Raw genomic sequence first — 24631 nt, 5'->3', positions numbered from 1 at the left:
TTGCCAATGAAAGTTGAATAAATCTTTGAAAACAGACACATTTCAAAAATTCATGTTTAAGACATTTTATCATGCACAATATGAAAATTTTATTCAGTGATTGTTTCATATAGTACAAGCAGAGGGAGCCCACTAACCCCTCGTGACCTTACTTCAAGAATCAAAGCATTATGATGTAGCCTATCACCAAACATCGATCTCAGTGTGCGTCCATCCCTTAAATATCAATTGACAATAATCATGATTATCTAATGTTTTATGAAAATCAAAGTTCATCATATGAATAATAATGTACTGCATGTAATCTTGTTTTAGATGAGCAGAAGACATTCTAAGGCATTTTGTAATGAATAATGAGGTGTAATGCTGCAAGGTCTGAATAAAATGATGAAAAATAAAACACTGGTGGTATCTAATGTTTTATGTAATATTTAATCTAACTATCATAATTGTAAAATTCACTGTTTGACTACAAGGTGAAGAATGCATCAATAATCAACATTTGGAAGAAATGCACACTATACACATTTTTTTGTAATTGATTATATTACATGTTGACATGACAGGTTATCAATGCAGCCACTTTCAGTATGCAGGAATGCAAGGATGAGGAATTTGGTTATTGTCGTTTTGTCTGTGATTTTCCAGCAATATTAAGTATGTCAAAGTCTTGTTATTAAGGCTAAATAAATCTTGGTTGTTTTCTCTTCAGACTGAGATAGACAAAAGTCACATTATCATCTTGCGAAATATGAACAACAGATGAATGGCAGACTCTATATACTGAAAGACAGTATGTCTACAAAAGGAGTGGCAAAAGAACAAGTGCAATGCAGGCTCCTGAAGACAAATTCTCAAAATTTAATTAGTACACACAATTCAATTAGACTAGGCTTCATTTCCTGTGATTAAACACTTATTTGGATCTTAATTAGACTTAATCGGATTCTTCATTCGCCTCATTTATTTCCATTTATTGATTTGTTCTTCATTTGTGGTGGGTTGCTTTGAAAAATCACACACCCTGATGGCAAAATTAAAGTTCTTCAAAACACATTGATGATACTGCATAGCAGTTTAATCAGAAAACCTACTACTCATTAGTTCGAAGACTTTATTTTTGTAATCTTTGGATTAAAATAGAATGGGTTGTTGTTCGTCTTTGGACAGAGGGTGTGCTAATGTAACATACAATACATGTGACATCAATTACATGCATGTCACATGCAGATACAGCAAAAAATATATTCTATTAAGTGTAGGTGAAAAATGCAATGGGATGTATATTCAAACATCACAATAAAAACCACTAGTCTTTGTGTAAAGTTATTGTTAATTCATTATTTACACAAAATCCACCCAAAATAGAGTAAAGCAGCAGTTTTCAAACTTTTTGCATCAAGGACCATAATAAACACCATCAATAAAATACACTAGCATAGTTGACCTAAGTGTTCATTAAAAAGATAGCAGAGGTTTTTTACTCCTAAAATTCATATTTAATGTATAGTTTGAACATCAACACTGTGCTTAAAGGGGAGCCCCCCCAAAAAAATCACTTACTATATATACTATATATATATATTTTTTTAGAAAAGTCACTATAACATTATTGTAACAGTGTAGTGAGTGTAATGATCTGATAAAATTTACTAAATATATAACTAATAAACCTAAACCACACGTGAGGAAGGTTAATCAATCACAGAGAGAAGATATGACCGACAAGGTGTCAAATATTTACATCATGAACTTTGCTAAAACATGGCGGAATATCAACCTCCGTTAAATTCACATCCTTCATTGGTTAACAACTGCGCAAGAGACAAGCAAAAAGTAGCAAAGTGAAGAGGCCTCGGACAATTGAGGATTCAGAAGACACACCGAGTAAGCAACATTTCTGCTCCACAGGTGAGTTTATTGCTTATTTTTGATTTGCAATAAAACTAACTCCCGCAACGTGGTGTTTTGGTAACACTTCATTACGATGATGTCAACCTACCAACATAACAGCCATAACTAGATTTATTTGTTTACAGTGCTAAATATAGATTAGTACTGCTTCACATCTCTTAAGGAGCATGAGTGAGTACATGTACCACACTTTGATAATCATTGGAATAGAGGCTACTATTTGAAAAAATATGATACTCCTAAAACAGCTTTATGAGGAAGGTTTATACGATAACTAAATCACTGTTCTGTATTAAATATTATATATATGGCCAACAAATAAAAGCACCTCCTGCCCCTAATGGAAGTCGCCATTGGGGAGACATTGCAATTTACAGCAGTAAGCATTACTGCACAGATGAGCTTGTGGGATATAACCAATAAATGCACACTGATGCGATGGGGAGTCATCATGCTTGGGGGTGAGGGGTGGAGGGGGAACATGCTGTTATCACACAAGAGGTTGAGGGAAAATACAAAAAAAAAAAATACATTCATCTTTTTATCATTTACAAATGAAAGATTTACACATTCTTCTCTGGCTGGAGAAGTTTGCATGGACCACCAACTTGTGACAGATGTGCTCAAACTAAATCTCTACATCTGGCTACTCTCCACGTCGTTACACCTGACTGCACATGAAGAGCAACCAAAAAAAGCAACCTGCAATAAATGATCCATTATTATCTCCACTTCTAAAGTGCAACTCCATCCATTCATTATTTGTACTGCTTGTCCCCACGGGGGTCGCGGGCATGCTGGAGCCTATCCCAGTGGTCATCGGGCAGCAGGCGGGGGGGCACCCTGAATCAGTTGGCAGCCAGACTTGCTAACCAGTGGGCTACGGTGCCGCCGCTGGCTTTACACTTTTTAGAGAACTCAATCTGTGCTACTGAATGTTTGCTGAGGCATACTATGTGGCGCCTGTTACGCTGGTTGTGGTCAAGGACACACACAAAAAAAGTCTCTTTTCTCTGCATGCTCTAAATCTAGCCAGACACAAAGTAGTCTAAAGAGCGTCTCCAGTCGCAATACGGCAGCCGCAGTCATGTGACAGTTCTGAGCAGAAATACGCAGAGGGGTGGAAGAAATGAATAGAATGAAGCTAGTGAGGAAAGAAGTGGGAGAGTAATGGCAAAAGACAAGGTCACCTACATCCCTACACATGAATGAGATGGCTAATAGACCTTACATACTTTCCATTTTCAGTTCAGAGTATAGTTCTGAATCAATTTGACCCTCATAATACTTGTCTATATCAAATTATAAGATACAGATCTTTAAAAAATGTATAGCCAGCCTCACATTCATGAATCCTTCAATTCATCTCTGAGAAGAGGGAAAGTTTCTTTTTTGCTACATTGCAGGTATTTGTTCTTGCAGGTGCAAGCCTTTTGCCTGTTTCAGGGGACCCTCTAGCCATTACATGACTTCTCTTCCTTATGCTTAGTAGGTATGATCAATCTTTTTGCTGTTTTACTCTTTCCAGCTACCCCTAAGACCACTTAAAGTCCCGCAGGTGCATGTTTCTGTGGGAACCTATGCAAACATGGTGGAAACACAGTTTGAGGATATGTTTCAAATTCCCCCATGAACACCATCCCAACTGTCCCATCAAAATACACATATACATGACTTGTACCTTTTTGACTGCCTCAAGATTACCCTAGGTAATCGCTGATACACGTGGTACAAGACGGTTAATAGGAATGCTTGGCTGTTAACAGTTGTCAAATCGAACACAAAGAGACTGTCACCTATCGACCGTACAGTCTCAGTGACAGATTCTTCTAAATCCGAGATTACTGGGCTCCTTTTTTCTTTGGAGCAAATAAGACATCTAATTACAGATCAATACCTGAGCTCATTGGCATTTTATTATTTTGCTGAAGAAGCGTTTTTTTTTTGTTTGTTTTTTACTCCAAGTTAAGAACTATGCTCACCCCTTTTGTTTTTAAATCAACCACAATAAAGCCAAGCAATCAATGATTAGTGCATTGACAGAAGCACTGAGAATGCTGCTATTACACGTAAAAGAAGTTAAACTTGAAACTAGTTCACAACTTCACACAGAGTACTTTCTACAAGATTGTGATTGAGAGTGTCTTTTTCAAAGAACACACCAAATAACAATTGCTCATCCACTTCATCTCTTCCATACCCTGAAAAAAAAATCCATGCATGCAGTGTAAGTTTCTGGTATGTGCGATAAATGCGGCCACGCAGTGTGCTATCAAAAAAATGTCAATATGAATTGCGTTTTTTTTTTTTTATTTGCTGTAAAATGTAAATCATTAAATGGGGGTGGTTGAGCCCCCTTAAGTAGGCATAAAGTGTTTTCAACAAATAAACAAAGTGAGATTTAATCGATATCAAGGAAGTATTACATCTTTGTTATTTGAAGTATGTGTGGGGCCAATTTGAGGTACTGTGCTTTGTTGGTAGAAAGTGACTGGGAATGAAAGTGGAGCATTCAAGAGCGCCAAGAGAATTGCTTTCAAGCTATTTTCAACACTTTAAAATTGTGCTTGAGAAAAAACAATGGACAACATGGGGACAGACCAGTAGAATAGCGCCTGCAAAATCAATCGCTCTCTGCAGCCCCCTTGCGTTGATGAATTCGAATCCAAATTCTAATACGATTCGGTTTCATTCTTGCTCCAGAAAAGCAATAGTAAGCATGGTACTGTACCCTCTTTTGACTAGTGCTGGCACATATATTATACCAGTACCACGTCCTCGTTGTGTCAGAACAGAAAATGGTCATCTCCATAATGGAGGCACCGAATGATCCAAAATCTAAGATGAAGGCAAAGCAGTCCAAACACTTGGTTGTTGAATTGAAGAGCTGTGCCTCTTCATATTAGTCCACACGGTGTACCTATGTCAATCAAATGGCTCCATATTTAAGAATGAGTTGATGAATGATGCAGGTTTGCAATCTCTCATGGCTTGTACCTGATTTACAAGGAAGCCTCATTCCGGTACAAACCATTGGAAAATCCTCCTGGGTGTATCACGGGATGCACAATTAATCAAATTGGCTTCAAATCCTTGCGCTCTCACTGTATCCAGGTCATAGTATACATGCATTTTAAAAGAGAAGAGCGGCTCCTCCTCACTACAGTATATCTTGTCTATGTTTGTTTCATAGAACTCATTGCAGTTTACGAATGAGCCTATTTTCATTTCCATAAATGTTTCATGAGCAAAACGAGAAGAACATTGTACTACCAACACACTGCACAAATAGATTAAGCTTATGAATAAGATATGGTGATTAAATACAAAATACTTTTGAGATCTTTAGTGTGTTCATACATCATTCATTGCTGGTGGGTAGTCTGATGATAGATGCACAGCTATAATCTGCATTAATGGATATCCTGGTTCAGTGGATGGATAGCAAAATGGAACCAAATCATTCATGGCTCTGAGGGTGTTCCCGAGACCTGCATGACCTCTCCATCTACTACAAACACTTTAATCGATTCCAGCCCCCCTCGCTGCCTCACCTTTATCGCCATGGCGATTACACACCAGTGTGACTTGGGCCAGCAAGACCCCACCCTCTGCAGATAACACACCATGAGACAAATTGATCTGAAACGTCTGATGGAAATTCTCCCTGGTGATTAGAGCATTTTCCCCTCCTTCTTGCTGTCTACCCATTTAGCTGCATCCAATTAATTCTACTTGTCAAATTGATATCCTCACACACACTTTGGGTAATTCAAAGACAACATGTAATCAAAATCAATATTAATTTTTACTTTCTCAGTCAAAAGTGCACGTGTAGCTAGCTACCCTTTATTAGACAGTGTTGATTACATGCTACAATGAAACCCCTGATAATTGTGGGGAATAGGAGCAGAGACCTACATCAAATACATAGTGAAGAATATGTCAACGTTTGATGTCCCTCTAAAAGGGTTTATAATTGCCAACCATCCATAGCTGCATCATGAAGATCCTCAACTCAGTCCAACATAATTGCTTGGCACCAAGATCACACAAGATGGTGAATATTCCTTTTCTATTTTTCATCCTTTTTTATTCTAGTCTTTACGAAAAAGTCAGTAAGGTTTTGTTGAAGCTTACTCAAATGTGCATTTATAAGCAAAGCAACTCTTGGTAATAGTCACTTACATCTCAGTGTATTGAAGGCCAGTTCATAAGCAGGACGTAGCATCTCATCTTTGACTTGTGGCAAAGGAAGCCCCCTCCCTTCGCCATACTTCACCAGCTGGCGGCATGCAGGCTTCTCATGGTGGCTGTTTTGGAAGATGACAGATGCCAGCAGGTAAACACTGTCCGGGAAAGCAGATTGACTTTGGCTGGTATTTAGAAGGTTCAGGGGGGACTGAGAGTCACCAATGTGGGGCTTTGACACACCAGCATGTTGGGAAACAGGATTCTTTGTTTCCCATTTGGGAGCGATTTGACTTTTGTTGACTTTTGTCATGATGGTCTCTTTTTGTGTTTGCTCAGACATCTGAAATCACAACAGAATAGTGTTTCCCTTTATTGAGCCAAAGCACATATTTTACATACATATGATATAATAATGATGAATCCATGGGCCTATCTATGGCTTGAGGAAGTGCATTTAATTGTTCTGACTGGACTAAACGCCACTGACATATGTAGGTAATCTATTGAAATGAATACATTAAGAGACTCAAAGATGGTTTCTGGGGGATATTATTTAAAGCGAATATTTAAAGGATAATTGATAAAATATCAACAAATAAAAAAAATTAAAACAAATAACGAAGAAATAAAGTTAGAAACAAATTATTATAATTGGGACTAATGTACTCAACAGCATCAAAAACATACGTATCTGTGAAATTATTACACGAATTTGTTTCCCTTGTTCACGACAGTGAAAACAAATAAAGTGACGGCTACCCCTGAAATTTACTATAATCTCCGTTTCTACCGTCGTTGACAGAATACATGAAATCCGGAAATGTAAAGGAAAGTTTGCCTTTCCTAAATTGACGCGCAACAGTCTCCATGGAAACCAACAGCTGAAAGTCGCGTCGAGTCGGGGCAAGAATGAATATTGAATCTGTGCATTCGCACTTTTATGAAGGACGCTCTAACTTGTTAGCGGTTACCACGCATATCGAAGTAAATGAGAAGTAATGGCAAACCTTAATCGAATACAGCAGATGGTGTCCACAAGGTTTTTCCAAACTTCTGGGGAGAAACAACCGGATCAGGAATCAGGGTCGCAGCTAGGTTATTTGGGGCCCATGTGACGCTGTGGGCTCAGGCGCCCCCTTTTAAACATTCTGCACTGCACGACTTGCTTACTTGAATACTCGTACTATGGGTGTCTGGTATTTTGCAGCAAAAATCTAGAATAAAAAAGTTTTAAAATATATGTAAGAATTTGGATCGATTCATCTTGTCATCTTGGCAAACAAGTACTATCTATCTATCTATCTATCTATCTATCTATCTATCTATCTATCTATCTATCTATCTATCTATCTATCTATCTATCTATCTATCTATCTATCTATCTATCTATCTATCTATCTATCTATCTATCAAAAACGGATATTCCATTAGGCCACAGTACGAGAGTGATTCCGAATACCCGAAATGAAGAGATTATGTGGTTTATTATACTGATGCATCACTGTTGTCAGACCCAGCTTCAAACTCAATGCCCTCGGGTACTCGAGCCACCAGCAGAATGACACTGTACATGGCGTTGTAGCGCCCTCTGCTGTTGAACAGAAAAGACTGTATGTAGATTTAGATTATGATTACCATTCACAATACGACACAGCAGAGTGGCGCAGCGGAAGCGTGCTGGGCCCATAACCCAGAGGTCGATGGATCGAAACCATCCTCTGCTATCTATTTATGTTATGGTCACCAAATTGGTTTTTGGGTTGGTGTTTGCATCAAGCCTGACTGCCAATTGTAAAACAAGGATTAACTAGCAACTCTTTGTTTTTGCCAGGCATCCTGGCCAATGAGGATGCTGTATAAGTACAATGAATGTTTTATTTATCATTATTGATGCTAATACTGTTATAATAATAAATGCTATTATAAGCAAATATGTCAAACAAATGAATTCAAATACCCATTTTATGATACATAACTTGCATTTATAAACAGTAACTTAGTCCAGGTTGCTAAAGTCGTTTTAAGTGGATTGGAACATGGAAACATTTTATTCGGTGCTGCTGAGGAATATCTGCGATTTTTTTTATGAACAGACTGTTCATCATAAAGATGTAGAGAATGCATGAAACTCCTTTCTAATCAAAACCACCCAACATGCCCAACATTGTATGGTATGTACTCATTTTAACAAGCATGCTATTTTGGCGGACAGGGTGTCAGACTTTGTTGCATAATTAATGCTGAGTATTACCTTACATTCTCCAGTGCCCAGGCTGTGCTACAAACAAAGCATGCTCATAAACAATTCACTGGGTGATGTTGAAAAGAGGAGGAGGGGTTCAGCTAATCCTGAGTGTGTAGTTGGACTGTTTTTTGAGAGGCATGGGCATCTCTGATTTCACTGTGGTGAATGCAGGTGAACAGCAGATCCTTGTATGTGTATTCAAAGGTTGGGGAAGTGCTGTAGCGGTAAATCCAAGTTGTGCATGACAAGGAGTCAGGCAGCACTTTCAACAGTCAACAATCAGGTACATGTTTGAGTAGTTGGAAAGTGCGCAGACAGTTTGGACAGAACAAAGTTTTTAATATTGAGCTTTAAGTTCAAGATCTGGTTTTAAATGCATCATTAAGTGTAGTACAACAGACCCATGTGATTTTTTTCAAATCTTCTTAAAAGCTCTTCAAGTAATTGCAGAGTTTTGCTATTTGTGGTAGGGCTCAGATGTTGTGACCCAGATCACTGTACGGTTTTTATTGAAGCCAGAAGAACTGAGCAATTTCAAAATAGAGTGGCAGTATTGGTCATGGGGCTTTTCCAATGACAAGGATGCTCATAAGAAAGACCATGATGAAGAAGATCCACATGAAGAACCTGTCCATCACTTTAGCAATCTTCTTCCACTCGGCTCCCTTGGCGCATGTGGCCCTCTGCTCTCGGAAACAATTTGCAATGTACTCTACGTTACGCACCAATTTAGCGTCCCCACCTGGGGTGCCGTTGCTATGACGACAAAACACACAGGGACCAAATGTTACCGTAGGGACTTGAACTGGTGTTTTTTTGTCTTCAGGGCAGCAGGGTGGATTTTTGTCACTCTGGCAACATGGAACCTTTTGATCGTCTTTAGAGTCCCTTGCCGAAATCTTGCTATTTGAGCATTCGTACTTCCCAAGTGGAAAGGTCGAAAAGAGGCTCCTCTCTGCCCTTGTGATGTGGTGTTGAGTTTTTATTTTAGGACGTTCTTGTGGTGTCGGGGTCTGAGGCTTGGGGTTGTTTTGACCCAGTCGCTTTTCTCGACTACTGTGACATCCCACTTGGCCATTTGCTCCAATATGCGATGTGAGGCACTGGCGACTGACGTCATCCTGAGCCGAGTGAGGCGATGAAAAAGACGAGGATGGGGAGGAGGCGCAGTTCTCGCCCACCTCGTACACACAGAAGATCTTAGACATGTAGTCAATGATGAGGACCTTTGCCCAGTGTGGAACCGGTTTGGCCTCGGGACCGCAAAAGTGGATATTCATGATGAAGATGGTGAGAGCTGTGGAGGCTGTGACCATTGTCATGGTGGCAATATAGTACTTGCCTAAGTAACACACACGTACGCGCACACACACACACACACACACACACACACACACACACACACACACACACACACAAGTGGTTTTACACAATTTCCCTCGTGATTGAAAATGAATTTTGAGTCTCAGTATATTCATCTATCCGTCCGGCCGGCTGTCTCTCTAACAATCGTTCTCTCAGGCAATAAGTATGAACGATCATCGAAACAAATCTTGAATCATTATTAAAGGTAAAAACCAAAAATGAGACATCCCTTACCTATAAGAGGCACACTCTCTGAGGGAGGCATACTCTCAGCCACCATGAGCTGAAACACGGTGAGAGCCAGAAGCACTGTTACCCCCAGGGAAACCTTCTCCCCAGAGTCGGCAGGCAGGTAGAATCCAAGAGGAGCCAAAAAGGAGATGAGAAAGCATGGAAGGAGGAGATTGAAGATGTAGAAGGAAGAGCGGCGCTGCAGCAGCACAGTGTAGGTGATGTCCGGGTACGGGTCGGAGCAGCAGCCGTACATGATGACGTTCTTTGTGGCCGGCATGCCGTGGCACTCCCACTCCACATTTTCTACAAAGTCGGACAGGTCACCGCTGTCCATGCCCATGAAAATGTCCACCTGCAACGTGGGGCAGGGATGAGACGGTTAAAAGGAAGCACATATCTTGCTGATATTTTCATTTCCATTCGTACCTGGTTTCCATTGTAGGTCCAGGATCCAAAGGTCAGGTTACATTCCTGGCTGTCGAAGGGAAAGTATGAGACGTCCACCACGCAGGAGCTCTTGGTGATGGCGGGAGCGTCCCAGGTGATCTCTCCATTGTAGCGCAACTTCACATTAGTGTCCATGGGCCCAGACAAGGCATCATCAGCTCTAGACGAGCGGAGAAAAAGCAGCAAAAAACCTTGAGAACATCTAGTCGCCCATTGTCACCACTTGCTCCTCTTCTGGAAAATCCTACAAAACGTAACACTTTTTGGAGGTTAACATCTTTGTTTCCGACACAAACGGTTAAATTGGAAGTCAAAATTGTCATTAAAAATCTTGTTGAGTAAGTTCAGAGATTTGTTTCTGAAGACAGCGCCTCACAACCAGCAGCTAACATTGGTCAAATATTCTTGAACAAAAGCAAAGAGGCTTCAAGCTGTTTTGTGCCATTCTCAGCTGAAAATTACTGTCAAAACCAAACAAGAAAGATTACAATGTCGTGTGATTAAAATAGCTCCACAGTCTCTACTATCTTAATGCTACCATACAAATGAGAGTGAAATCATTCATGATTTTTTTAATAATTTTGATAAATATGTGCTTCAATCACAATCAAAAGATACAAAAATCACGTAAACGGCAATTACTTGACTTTAAGCATTAAATGTCAAGATGAGTGGTAAAAATCATCTCAAAGACTAGTCGGCTAATTAGTTCAATCATGTATATACAGTATCTATTGGACAATTGAAAAGACAGCCATGTGACAGGAAGGACATTGTTTGACAAAAAAGAAAACAATAACTGCATCGGATCAGAGTCATCAGCGTGTGAGTGACGTACGGGCATACTTGTTATAGAGGACGAGGTCAGGTCTCCACACAAGGTTGCTGGGGATGTGGATGATCTCCAATCCGTCGTAGTCTTCCTTATTCCACTTCAGGTAAGCGTCGTGCCACCTCTGTCTTATCCACAGATATGCGATCAACACCTGATTCCTCTCATCCTGAAAGCACGAGTAGTGCACAGCACACTTTAAAACACTTTTGCTATCATTCTTCCCTGATGTGGGTTGTAGTACAACTATAGTAGTAGTATAGCTTTTCAGTCCTCCAGCGCACACACACAAACGCACGCACGCACACACACGCACGCACGCACGCACGCACGCACACACGCACACACACACACGCACACACACACACACACACACACGCGTACACAACAAACAAGTGGTTGTTCAGTGCAGACTTACCGAGTAGACCTGAACCGGAATCTGATCCAGCTTAGAGCAGGCCTGGCCTGGTACTTAAAGAGCCAGGTTTTTCATTCAACTACATTAAGCCTCTAGGCTCTATAATGGCCGTTTATGTCCACCTGGCTACTTTTTATGGAACAATTTCAGATGTGTTAATGTGAGTGTAATAAAACTTTGCAAGGGTATGGATTTATGTCTGAATTTTTAAATTTTCAACTTTGGCTCTATAAAGTACTTGTAAAATGAAAAAAATGCCTTCCAAATTTGACACGCAACTAAGAAGGGTGTTGAACAATGCCAAATCTGAATAATCCGGAAAAAAAATAACAACCTTTAATCTTCTGTAAAAAATCAAGCCATTTCCAAATGCAGCATGCATGTCTGCTGAATGCCCAAAACTACGAGGCTGCTGAAAATTTGACGCTACACCCGATGCTGAAGTTCATCACTTTTTAGCCATGCCCCAAAAATCAGGAAAACTGAAATGGTAAAAACACACGTAAAATACATTTAGCAGCACATCTACGTATTCACTTTAGAGCAATGGTTCTTAACCTTGTTGGAGGTACCAATGCGCATTCACCAAAGCCCTCGTTAGTGGTGCACAAAATGAGCCGTGCATGAACATCACCTTGTTCAACGAACAAAACCAACACAATGCATGAACTCACAAGAAATTACATACTGGCAAATCAGAATTTACACGATAAATCAGGTTTGTTCAGACCTCCTCAGTGGAGTCTCTGTCGAACCCCTGAGACCAACTCACCAAACCCCTAGGGTTTGATCGAACCCAGGTTAAGAACCACTGCTTTAGAGTGTCTTTAAGGGGGAAGTCACCCCCCAGATTTTCTCTATAACATGTTGTATGTACCCCTACTAGGTTATGCTTTTTAATTAGGTTAAAAAAAAATCTCTTTGGTTACTAAAATGTAGGTTATAGTTAGATGCTGCAATGATGATAGTGTTTGAAACAGGCAGGACTCACCATATCCTTGATCTGCGAGAGCGTGATCTGTAAAGTGACGTTCAGTGCTCGGTCTGTGTCCTCCACGGGCCGCAGGGAACTAGTATAGTTCTCCATCAAATCATTGAGTAGCTTCTGGGCATAGTGACCCTGAGCTGAATGAACCACTACAGGCACAAAGACGACATCATCTTTAATTAATGTCTTGGACAGATCAACCCCAAACACGCTATAAGTAAAAAAAAAAAAAAACTGTAAATTTTAAAGATGCGAGTCTCAAGCAAGAGCACGTCAAATAACTGTTCCAGGTCTTACCCGAAGGGAGAAGCATGGCCAGGCAGATTATTTGGATCATCTTGTCCAGGTGTGATGAAAAATAAAAACTTAAAAATCAACAACAAAAAAAGAAGACGCCTGTGGTTTACATGATTCCTCACGTGAAGATATTCCAACAATGGATGATGATCGATCCCACCTCAGAACCTTGAGTAGGGCCAGAGCTGGCCCAGTGCTCTGCTGGTGGAGGCCGCACAGTCGACACTGACAGTGACACTGGAGCTATCATGTAACTCAGCAGCAGCAGGCTGAGAGAAACAGTATGCCCACCAGTAACAACTTGGCCGCGCACGGCTGATTCACCTAGCGGGCATCTTGACAGCACGATGCTGAAAACATGAGCACAGATCAAGTTGTGCAGGTAAATATGAGGACAATGAAACCAGTCACACATTGTCTAATTGCAGTTTGGTAGTCAGCGGCTAAGACCCTGTAACCTTATTGAGGTTGCTTACTTTAATTAGCAACATCAAAGGGTAGGTGCATTTTAAGTTGATCCTGAATTTAAAGCCCATTACTGGCCTAACGGTTACGTAGTAAAATTGAAATTTTAAAGTTGAGGACCATCGCAACATTTCTCCTGTGAGATAAAACATTCAAATCAGTGTCATTAGTGATCTCTCGTGTTTATTTTAAGGCAGCATAGGAATTGCATTGGTACTTATTAAATTGTGCAAGTGTAGCTTTCTTGTTAAGTATATACCAGTAGTAGAAATGAAATGACAAGAGCTTTTGTCTCATGGGAAGAGTGGAACGCTGAGTCATTTTCACGAGTGCAAATTTTGTTGTCGTTTGAGGTGCTTTGCAGCTAATAAGTGGCTAGGCGCTCTTGTGCTGCTGCTGGGTTTTGAAATAAAGCCAGGGTTTACTGGAGCCGATCTAAGAGGTACACCATGCTAGGAGGCATACCATCTGTTACCCTGTTCATTAGCAGCCTGTGTATAAGGTAATCTGTATTTCATGATAGATGATTGTTACGGCCCTAAATGTACTAAAAATTAGTTTGGACCCAAGGATAACAATGGCAAAGGAAAACAAGTGTATATACATTAGCACTGTAAGAGGCACGCTAATCATCTTAAATCATTTATCACTTCTGCACATTTTTCATTTTATAGTTGATTTGACTTCTATTACTAAACAGATAAACAATTCCCTTGCTGCGACAGTTCTATTTCTGAAGTGGATTTGTTTTTTTAATACTAATATCCACCGAACATTCATCCAGGAAATTCATTACAACAAAACGTATCAAGAGAATACACACGAAGACAAATTGTTAATTTACACAGACTTAATCTTTATTTACAGATGAATCTTTTGACATTTATTCATTGGCATTGTCAAGGTGACGCAATACTTGCGCGTTTTCTTTTACTTTGGAGGTTGCAGTTGACAAGTTTCATCTAGGTTTTTAAAAACAAGAATCCAAATATATTCCTGTTAAAGGCCAAAACCAAATTTAAAAAAAAAAAAGCGTTTTATTTTTTCTTCCTTCTTTCGTTTTTAAATGTCGTGAGAAGTGGTTTTTTTAATCAAGTAATGAACCAGCTTGGAGGGGGGGGGGGGGGGGGGGGGGTCAGACTGTTTGAGAGAGCAAAGAAAATAAGAGCGTAATTACACTGTAAATGTGTTTTGGTGGAATTACATAAACCTGCCACAGATGTGTATGAGACCGTGTCAAACGATTATGACACAGAAGGCGCAGTGAATCGATGTGGTATCTAAAAGAAGGTATCATCCTTGTTTACGTCTGTGTCATTATTACTGCCACATATTCCTGCCTTCTTGTCCTGACAATGAAATTGGATTTGTGGAATTTATTTACATATAGGCTAACCTCACTAATTGCCATTAGTGGGGCATATTGAATATGGGTTGTCAAAGTCAACATTCTAAAATGACATTTGGTTTACTTGGAAGTCCGGGAGTGCAAGAGTCTGTCTGAATGGTTTGACTCTCTTCGAAAAAAGGTTTTGCAAAACTGAATGTGAATGCCTGCATAGGTGACGAATACTTGTATCGGGTTAGAGACGTGGCAGCCAGGTTGCGGGGCGGGGACCTAAGTGTTCACCGAAATGTTGAATGACCTTCAAGGGGGCCAGCAATGCGTACTTGCCAAGCAACTGATTGGAGTGTGTGACAGCAGAGGAGAGTGGGGAGTGCGGGTGGGGCAGTGTCCACTGTGAAACAGAAGGTGCGACGCAGGAATAGATGCCAAGAGATGGCGGTAACAGGTGGGTGTGTGAGGAGGGGGGGGGGGGGCAAATGAGGAAGATTTCAAAGTTGTCATCAAGATTCAGTTACTGATTAGTAGCTCCGTCGCCGTCTCCACATCCCAAGATTTTGACGACAAGGCCACTATTACTGCATTCTGGAGAAGAAAACGCACAGGAGAAATGAGAACCAATATAGGAGGTACTGTTAAAAATGTGAACGCGTGATGCTTACTCTTTCAAAGCCCATGGCACAGAGTTCCTCTATTTTACGTGTGTACTCCGGACTGGAGACGGGAGCGCCAGCGTAGACGTGAGACCAGAGCCTCGCTGTCTGTTTGAACATCTCTGGGTTTTGCTTGTACTGTGAAAAAACAAGCATTTCCACAAAAGGGGCTCAAATGTGGCACTGGTGAAAACTTCTATTGTTTAAAGACAAGTAGTTCTCGGAGTTTTTACGTTTAAAAAAAAAAAAAAAAAAAAAAAAAAAAACCTGCATAGCTCTCATCAACATATCAGCTCTAAAAGATAAAATGTAAATGCATATTGCACTTAAAAGTTAAAACACAACTGAGCTGTGGTACTGTATTTTCTGGACTACAAAGCACACATACAAAGCCGCAACAGCTACATTTAGCCATAAATTTAAATATGAAGATATATCTACCGCGGTGCTTTAATAGCCGTGGGTCTCCATGTTATAGCGATGTATTTGCAAAGGAAGGTCACACAGATGGATTTTTAAAAAGGTGTAATTACATGTACCTTAAAAATGGTTAACACGGTTAGTACATTTCTATTTCCAGACAAACAATACTTGCTGCAGCTCATTGGCTACATTGACTTTCCTTCCTTTTTCTTGTATTTTCAACTTGGCACACTTCAACAGGTCTTGTGAACTGAAACAACTTAATCAGTATTTAACTCTAATAATCTCATCTCACAAACTAATTGTGAAAAAATTGAATGTTTGAACATTGCAAGACAGCTGCAAATGCTTCTATGGTAAATGATAAATGATTGTAATCAAAGTCCATCCAATGCAATACTTTGCTCGATTTCATCCCCTTAAAAATACTTTTAACATTCATAAAAGAAAGAACAAATTGTGGAAGCATGTACACTCGCCGACCTGATTGGCTACCACTGCATCCTGTGGATCGTCTGGTTCTGCAGCTGCCAATAAAGCTTGTAGTGACAAGAGGACTGTCCTCAGGGTCATGGCCGCCGCCCTGAAAAATAAACATGCAAGCTCATTGTTTCGATCATATCGCATATACTAACTGTTCCTTTTCAATGAAAAGCATCTTGACATTTTCTTTTGGAAATTATACCAAAACAAAAATGTACTTGGGTAATGAATCTATTCCCAGATTTTTTTATTTTTTTATTACCGTATTTTCCGCCCTAAAAGGCGCACCTAAAAACCTAAAATTTTCTCAAAAGCCGACAGTGCGCCTTATAGGCCAGTGCGCCTTATATATGGATCAACTGATGAATTTGTTGATCCATACTGGTTGTACACAGTGCTCTGCCAAAATGTTTCAGTACGTTTTAGTACGACTAATAAATTACAAGGTCGCATCGCTTCCCAGCATTACGGCAACTGTAGTCAGGGGGCGTCACCGAATAGCTGTTGTACCCGCGAGGCTATTTCCTGTCAAAATAGGCTGCTCTGTTAATGTTTCGAGTAAATCTACGGATCGATATGGAAGGGAAACATAGGTAAGTAGTACCAATGCGTTAGATCGAACTTTAGTCAGTTCCGATCATTTTATAGGAGATCGTTTGAGAAACGCGATTGTTTACACTTTGCTGAGGCTCATGGAGATTGCGAGGTGAGGCTCGTGAGACTTTGCGGATGGCTAATGCTATTGCGATAGCTGCTATACGTACCAGGCTATTTCATGTCAAAATAGGCTGCTCTGTTAATGTTTCGAGTAAATCTACGGATCGATATGGAAGGGAAACATAGGTAAGTAGTACAAATGCGTTGGATCGAACTTTAGTCAGTTTCCGATCATTTTATAGGAGATCGTTTGAGAAACGCGATTGTTTACACTTTGCTGAGGCTCATGGGAGATTGCGAGGTGAGGCTCGTGAGACTTTGCGGATGGCTAATGCTATTGCGATAGCTGCTATACGTACCAGGCTATTTCATGTCAAAATAGGCTGCTCTGTTAATGTTTCGAGTAAATCTACGGATCGATATGGAAGGGAAACATAGGTAAGTAGTACCAATGCGTTAGATCGAACTTTAGTCAGTTCCGATCATTTTATAGGAGATCGTTTGAGAAACGCGATTGTTTACACTTTGCTGAGGCTCATGGGAGATTGCGAGGTGAGGCTCGTGAGACTTTGCGGATGGCTAATGCTATTGCGATAGCTGCTATACGTACCAGGCTATTTCATGTCAAAATAGGCTGCTCTGTTAATGTTTCGAGTAAATCTACGGATCGATATGGAAGGGAAACATAGGTAAGTAGTACCAATGCGTTGGATCGAACTTTAGTCAGTTCCGATCATTTTATAGGAGATCGTTTGAGAAACGCGATTGTTTACACTTTGCTGAGGCTCATGGGAGATTGCGAGGTGAGGCTCGTGAGACTTTGCGGATGGCTAATGCTATTGCAATAGCTGCTATACGTACCAGGCTATTTCATGTCAAAATAGGCTGCTCTGTTAATGTTTCGAGTAAATCTACGGATCGATATGGAAGGGAAACATAGGTAAGTAGTACAAATGCGTTGGATCGAACTTTAGTCAGTTCCGATCATTTTATAGGAGATCGTTTGAGAAACGCGATTGTTTACACTTTGCTGAGGCTCATGGGAGATTGCGAGGTGAGGCTCGTGAGACTTTGCGGATGGCTAATGCTATTGCGATAGCTGCTATACGTACCAGGCTATTTCATGTCAAAATAGGCTGCTCTGTTAATGTTTCGAGTAAATCTACGGATCGATATGGAAGGGAAACATAGGTAAGTAGTACCAATGCGTTAGATCGAACTTTAGTCAGTTCCGATCATTTTATAGGAGATCGTTTGAGAAACGCGATTGTTTACACTTTGCTGAGGCTCATGGGAGATTGCGAGGTGAGGCTCGTGAGACTTTGCGGATGGCTAATGCTATTGCGATAGCTGCTATACGTACCAGGCTATTTCATGTCAAAATAGGCTGCTCTGTTAATGTTTCGAGTAAATCTACGGATCGATATGGAAGGGAAACATAGGTAAGTAGTACCAATGCGTTGGATCGAACTTTAGTCAGTTCCGATCATTTTATAGGAGATCGTTTGAGAAACGCGATTGTTTACACTTTGCTGAGGCTCATGGGAGATTGCGAGGTGAGGCTCGTGAGACTTTGCGGATGGCTAATGCTATTGCGATAGCTGCTATACGTACCAGGCTATTTCATGTCAAAATAGGCTGCTCTGTTAATGTTTCGAGTAAATCTACGGATCGATATGGAAGGGAAACATAGGTAAGTAGTACCAATGCGTTGGATCGAACTTTAGTCAGTTCCGATCATTTTATAGGAGATCGTTTGAGAAACGCGATTGTTTACACTTCGCTGAGGCTCGTGAGACTTTGCGGATGGCTAATGCTATTGCGATAGCTGCTATACGTACCAGGCTATTTCATGTCAAAATAGGCTGCTCTGTTAATGTTTCGAGTAAATCTACGGATCGATATGGAAGGGAAACATAGGTAAGTAGTACCAATGCGTTAGATCGAACTTTAGTCAGTTCTGATCATTTTATAGGAGATCGTTTGAGAAACGCGATTGTTTATAGAGGGCTCGTTGGTTATTGGCTAGTGGATGCATACCGCAACCCTAGTCAACCTCAGTTTGATGCAGTATAGCTTCTATTTTATGCGCCTTATAAGCCGGTGCGCCTTATATATGGACAAAGTTTTAAAATGGGCCGTTCATTGAAGGTGCGCCTTATAACCCGGTGCGCCTTTTAGGGCGGAAAATACGGTAATCTTTTCTTTGGACAGCAATGTTGAAAACTGCTCCTGGTTGTTTTATCTCCCCAAAAACATCAACGATTCAAGCGATGACATTCCGACGGTCAAATTAAAACAACTTCAAGTTCACTTTTCTATAGATTTCTGGTACATTAAAGCTTTGGTAAATTACAGACCACAAGAAAGAAAAAAAAAGAAAAAAATTCAAGTAGGAGTGAAAAGAATGTGGGTTGAAACTGAAAACATAGTGCAGTTATATTCAGACATGCTGTCATAATCTAAGCATTGACCAAAGTTTCTAAACAAGCAGATTCAAGCAGTTTGACAATACATTCAAAATTAAGGTACAAGTGTAAATTCACAGTGGTTGTGCTTACATTACTGAAGAGAGCGAGTAACAGTTATTGCCGTGTCCAACCAAAGGCTTTAATTTAGACCAACGTTTCCACCACTACATGCAGAAAAATTGAAGAAAGCAGCAGCTACTTTAACAGTCTTCGCCTTGAATTTATTAAAGACGCTAAAAGCAATGCCCTATAAACAGTTACTTTTGGACAATCCCGATTGCCAATAAAAATGTCCCGCTGCCCCGATATGGCCAACCGTGCATGACTGGTGTAGACAATGTGTGACACTGTTGCAAAAACAGACTCACCACTGGTCTTTGAGAATGTCCAAACATATTGCACCTGTGACTGAACTGATGTTGGGATGCCAGATATTTGTGATAAACCGTACCTGTATCAAACAAAAGAAAAAGAAAAAACCACCCAGTTACACATCATTTGTAAATGTAGCAACTATTTAGAAAGCAATGATTACATGATCAATAATTAACACCAAAGTACCTTGGGTGGATTGAAAGGATATGTCTCTGGAATTTTAATTTCTAGTTGGTATCTACCCCCTGAAGAAAGGAAAAAGATCATTAACAGATGATGAGGGCATTTTCATTCATCAACGAGAGGTCAGGCAGTAGGCGCTTTTCCCAACGTACATTAGCAGCCCAGCAACATCAGATTGTTCTGTAGTCAATCCTAAAGTGATGATAATCTAGTTGGCAATTAATTAACGTTTTTTTTATTTTTTTTTTTCAACTTGCTGCACCTCCAAACACAAGACCCACCCAATCACATGTAGATAGATGCCTTCTTGGCCTTGCAGACAGCTGCAACTTGTAAATTCACAGTAGAAAACTGCAGGGTCTTGACTTGTATACATTACATTGTAGTAGTATGCAAGGGAGCCCACCGATAGCTGTAACCTGCTTTCCCTACTGGTCAATGAATTCCAATCTGCAAAGTTGCAGTTGTTACAACTTTTAATGCATTTTTTCTGCAGTCAGGTATTCATCGTGCATGCCCTACTTGTCAGATTAATCACAGAACTCACATGTAAAAAACATAAGAGGTGCTCAGCTGGGCTTTCCAAAAGGCCCTGAAGTGCCAAAAAGTGCATTGAATTAGAATAATGGAGAATTTTTATTCTAATTACAATAATCTCTCAGTATTTTGTGGCTGCACCCTTAGCTTGAATGACTGCCTGAAGTCAATTTGACTAGCTTGTCACAGCATCAATTTGACTAGCTTGTCACAAGTTTCCGCACTCACAGCTTCCCAGGCAGTGATGTTCTGCTTGAGTTGGTCCAGCCTAATCGACTTTGTCGCAAATTTCTCGCTTGACCATAGCCCAATGGTGAAGTCAGGGGAGTTGGCCGGCCATTCCAAAACTTCAAGCTATTTTTCGGCGAACCAATCTTTGGTCGACTATGCCGCATGAGGGTTCTCTGTCCTCCTCCTCACCACTGACCAAGATGTAGCGACCGACCAATGCGCTTGAGCTCCCTTATCTTCCACCCGAGAAATATCGCATGACAACTACGCCGGTGTTTTGCCAAAATAGTCACTCCTGAAAAATATTGTATCCCTGCGTGGGTGCGTGCACGCATTGAGTGAAAGTGGCGAGACATTCATTTTCTACAGTTGTTTTTAGTTAAAGAAATGAAGAACACACTTTCTTGTTCAATTTTCTAAACAAAAGTAGGACACCTATTGCAGGGGCTACATGGAAAAAGTTTATGATTTATTTGCTAGATCAATAACCTCAGGCACAGAACCGTTGTGTCATTTCAAGTGCTTCATTAAATGCCCATTTGCAGCAACCTTTTCAAAGGATCTCAGGTTTTACATTCTCACATTTTATGACGCGAGGATTCAGAATGTTCATTAAATAGCTTTCGCAAACACCTTTTTAGATTTATTATACATTATTATATTTAAGAACAGATTTGCATATTTTGTAACTGATCCTGACCTCAATTTTTAACACAATATGCTTGAGGCAGGTTTGTTTATTGTTGTGCAAACCACCTGTAGATTTTGAGGCACCCATCTTAATCCTGAAGCTTGTTATTGACAATTGATCGATTTCAATTTATAGTTGTCATTGCACAATGTTAAAATCTCTTCATGGTTTAGTTGAACACAATTTACACTTTATAAAACCAATTAATTTTTTCATATTTTGTTTTATTTAGTTTACATTCGACACTGCTATTTTTCATGATCAAAAAACTTGTTTTTGTTGGGTTGGAATGGAGTAATGAATTTCATTGACTTTAATGGAGAAAATTGATTTGAGTAAATTAGTTTACAAGCTTGGTCACAGAATTAATTAAACTTGAAAGTCAAGGTACTACTGTATTTAAAAAGTATCTAATTTGAGTCAAATTTTTCTCTTGGAAGTTGTCATTAAGCATTTTAGACGTATTTTGTGAACAGTTAAAGCTTAGCAGACACTCTGGTCTGAATTGAGTATTGCAGATTTCTAAATTGTTTTAATAAACATACAGGACCATTTTGAAGTGGAGTGTGATTTTGCGAGGCCTTGTGAAGAATGAAGTTAATGGCTTTAATGGAAGCAAGACTGATGTGTTAGCAGCAGCTAAGTCTTGAGAGGCTTCTCACCTTATAACATCAGGTGGTATGTTCCTGAAAATGTAACTGAAAATTCAGTGTGATTATTTTGAGACACTCACAAATAAATAAAAAATAAATTTTGGTTTAATTTTCTAAAACTGTGTTGTATTCGGATAAAGTCTTTTTTTGTTCAGACACTGTGGGAATTGTAAAAACCGGGGTGCTTTATTGATCATACAGGGCCACTTTAAAGTGAAGTGATATTTAGCAAGGCCTGTTGAAGAATACAAGTTTTTGGCTATAATGGAAGCAATCTCCATGAAGTCTCCATAGGCCTCTCACCTTCATACGGTGTGTCAGGTGGCCCAGCTATCTCTCCTTTAAGTTCTGTGAAGTTCTCGTCCACCAGATCCACCTTAATCTGGTTTTTGCTGGTCTGAAACGGTGAAGAACCATCAAAGTAGTGAGCGAGACAGGCAGGCTGGAAAGCGTTAATTGAGCTTGCTGTCAAAACACAAACCTGCCTATGCAGCATAAAGATGACATCCCGCACCACGAGCAACAGTTCTTTCAAGTGATCCCCCCAACTTGTTGTGAACCCCGGCCTCACAAATAAAGATACTTATCAGAAACGAACCGTAACTGAGTGAATGACACAGGACTTTGTCGAACTATCTTTGATGGCTAGCTGAGCTAGCAGTTACCATAAGGCGAGAGTGCGCTAGCTCAACAACGCCACGTAAAATACGGCTGAATTTGTCTCTTGAAATGGACTTATTTAGGTTTTAAAACAGCGTCTGAGTCGCCAAGATGTCCACTTGGGCTAAATAACAGCGGCCAAGAGCTACTTTTGTGAAGCTCAACGGCGGCTCGCAGGTTAGCTGCAGCTAGCTATCTGGAGGCTAGCTGACAGCTGAAGCAGCGACGCGTCACTGGCGTTCTTCCCATCATAGCTGGCCAAGACAAAGAAATGTAAGAAGTATCAAACATGCAAACGCGTCAAACTTACCTCTTCGCTTTTGAGCACCTCCTTGAATTCCCGTTTTATCCTCTGAACTGCGATGTTAGCCATGGCTTTCCACCCGGTTTCCCAGTGCGGTTTGGGGCCTCCTCGCCGCTGTCTGTCCGGGCCTGACAAACGGACGTTAGCTTGTGCCCACTGGAACACACAGCTTTGTAGGGAACAACCTCCAAAGCAACCGCTGCTACGTTATGCTCCTGGAGCGAACCGGGCTGACGGTCCGATGATCCGCGTGGCGTTTGAATTCGTGAAACCGTGTGCTCGCGCGTGAGCTACCATCAAACGGGTAAGACTTGAAAGGTTGGAAGCAACGGAAACATATTAATGGCAAACTGCATGAAGGCTAGCTGAGAGCGAGCCATGTGACGCACACTGGCATCCTCGACGTCTCCTGTCATTGGTTAATTACGTTGTGACGTTTTATTGTTTTGTTTAGCAATAATAATAATAATAATAATTTATTTTAAAAGATACGAATCTTCATTCAATGTACAAACATAATGCAGTACGCCATAGGCAAACCTAAACAGTCAACGACACATCATGCAAAAGATGTGTCATATAGTCTGACTGGTGGGGAGTTTGTTTGTTTGTTGTTGTTTTCCAATATTTTTTGAGCAGTTAATTAAGGTAACCCAAGTATTACAACAACAACAACACTCATGGCTTATATATGTTCCGTATACTTATGGATTTTTCGTCTTCTTCTTCTTCTTCTTCTTCTTCACATGGAGCACTAAACGGGCAAATACAAATGGGGCCTACGTTTGTTGCAAATAATTTGTCCGGTTGGAACCCACACAAGGACCATTAAGATCCCCAGTTCAAGCCCATATAGTCAAATTCACATTGGGCATAGGTGGTTCAGACATAAAATTGCCCATTTGTAATCCACTTAAGACCCAGTTGGAAACCCATATAAAACCAAGTGGGTGGGCCAAAACAGGTGTGCCCCTGGTGGAACCCAGGAGCAAAACCAGATGAAACCCATGCCCATATGCCCATGTGAAAACCCACATGGGGCCCAGATGGAAATGTTGGCTGGGAACTAACTATACATACTATCAATGAAAAGAGCTGATTAGTTCCGCCAGGGGGCGACATTATCGCATCTTGATACATATAAACAAACATCTGATAGTGTTCAGCGGCACTGGTGGCATAGCTAGCTATCATTTTCAAGGATCAAATGAGTTTGGTGATGTATGGCTTAGTCGGTTCTTTCTTTTTGACAACATCTATACAACTGTGCGTTTTTACAAACATGCAGTGTGGATCCAGATGTTCTGAAGCCCAGGTACACTTGGCTGGGCTCTCCCAGACCGGGACAACCTGTCAATTCAGGTGCGACTATCTAGCTTGAGGCCTACTGACTGCCTGACAACTAGTACGGCTTATGAGCTAATGGACACGGGGCCGCCAGGCATCATATAGGGTACGAAACTAAACTATACCAACATATAACAAAGCTTTAGTCATTTCTAGAGCAACTGACTGAAGCCCAAGCTGAGATAAACAGCAGTGATGTCACCAGTGTGCCCCATTGGA

At 40.5% G+C, this 24631-nt stretch overlaps 2 protein-coding genes across 2 annotated transcripts; both read right to left on the bottom strand.

Moving 5' to 3' along the window:
- Positions 1-8683: 8683 nt before the first annotated feature.
- Positions 8684-13184, bottom strand: LOC119129738 (neuronal acetylcholine receptor subunit alpha-9-II). Its single transcript, XM_037263128.1, has 7 exons — positions 13095-13184; positions 12935-13002; positions 12641-12848; positions 11246-11400; positions 10379-10559; positions 9953-10304; positions 8684-9695 (listed from the first exon to the last, which is right to left on the bottom strand). Exons 1-7 carry the CDS (start codon positions 13182-13184, stop codon positions 8911-8913), a joined length of 1839 nt encoding a protein of 612 aa, XP_037119023.1. The 3' UTR covers positions 8684-8910.
- A 1050-nt stretch (positions 13185-14234) lies between these two features.
- On the bottom strand, positions 14235-23461 carry ube2ka (ubiquitin-conjugating enzyme E2Ka (UBC1 homolog, yeast)). The gene is made up of 7 exons (XM_037262052.1): positions 23072-23461; positions 22405-22498; positions 19993-20051; positions 19800-19882; positions 16304-16403; positions 15407-15535; positions 14235-15329 (listed from the first exon to the last, which is right to left on the bottom strand). The coding sequence occupies exons 1-7, from the start codon at positions 23132-23134 to the stop codon at positions 15255-15257; spliced, it is 603 nt and encodes a 200-aa protein (XP_037117947.1). The 5' UTR covers positions 23135-23461; the 3' UTR covers positions 14235-15254.
- Between the last annotated feature and the right edge of the window lie 1170 nt (positions 23462-24631).

Source organism: Syngnathus acus, chromosome 10, assembly GCF_901709675.1.
Source record: "Syngnathus acus chromosome 10, fSynAcu1.2, whole genome shotgun sequence".
Classification (NCBI taxonomy): Eukaryota; Metazoa; Chordata; class Actinopteri; order Syngnathiformes; family Syngnathidae; genus Syngnathus; species Syngnathus acus.
This window is presented reverse-complemented; position numbering and strand designations above follow the sequence as displayed.

Coding starts and splice junctions, on each gene's coding strand:
- ube2ka (XM_037262052.1), bottom strand. CDS start 23,134: ATGGCTAACATCGCAGTTCAGAGGATAAAACGGGAATTCAAGGAGGTG. Junction 19,883..19,992: donor ATCCTTTCAATCCACCCAAG/GTACTTTGGTGT, acceptor TGTTTGATACAG/GTACGGTTTATCACAAATAT. Junction 16,404..19,799: donor GACATTCTCAAAGACCAGTG/GTGAGTCTGTTT, acceptor TTTATTTTTCAG/GGCGGCGGCCATGACCCTGA.
- LOC119129738 (XM_037263128.1), bottom strand. CDS start 13,184: ATGATAGCTCCAGTGTCACTGTCAGTGTCGACTGTGCGGCCTCCACCA. Junction 12,849..12,934: donor GGCCATGCTTCTCCCTTCGG/GTAAGACCTGGA, acceptor TTTTACTTATAG/CGTGTTTGGGGTTGATCTGT. Junction 9,696..9,952: donor AGAGAGTGTGCCTCTTATAG/GTAAGGGATGTC, acceptor TGTGTTACTTAG/GCAAGTACTATATTGCCACC.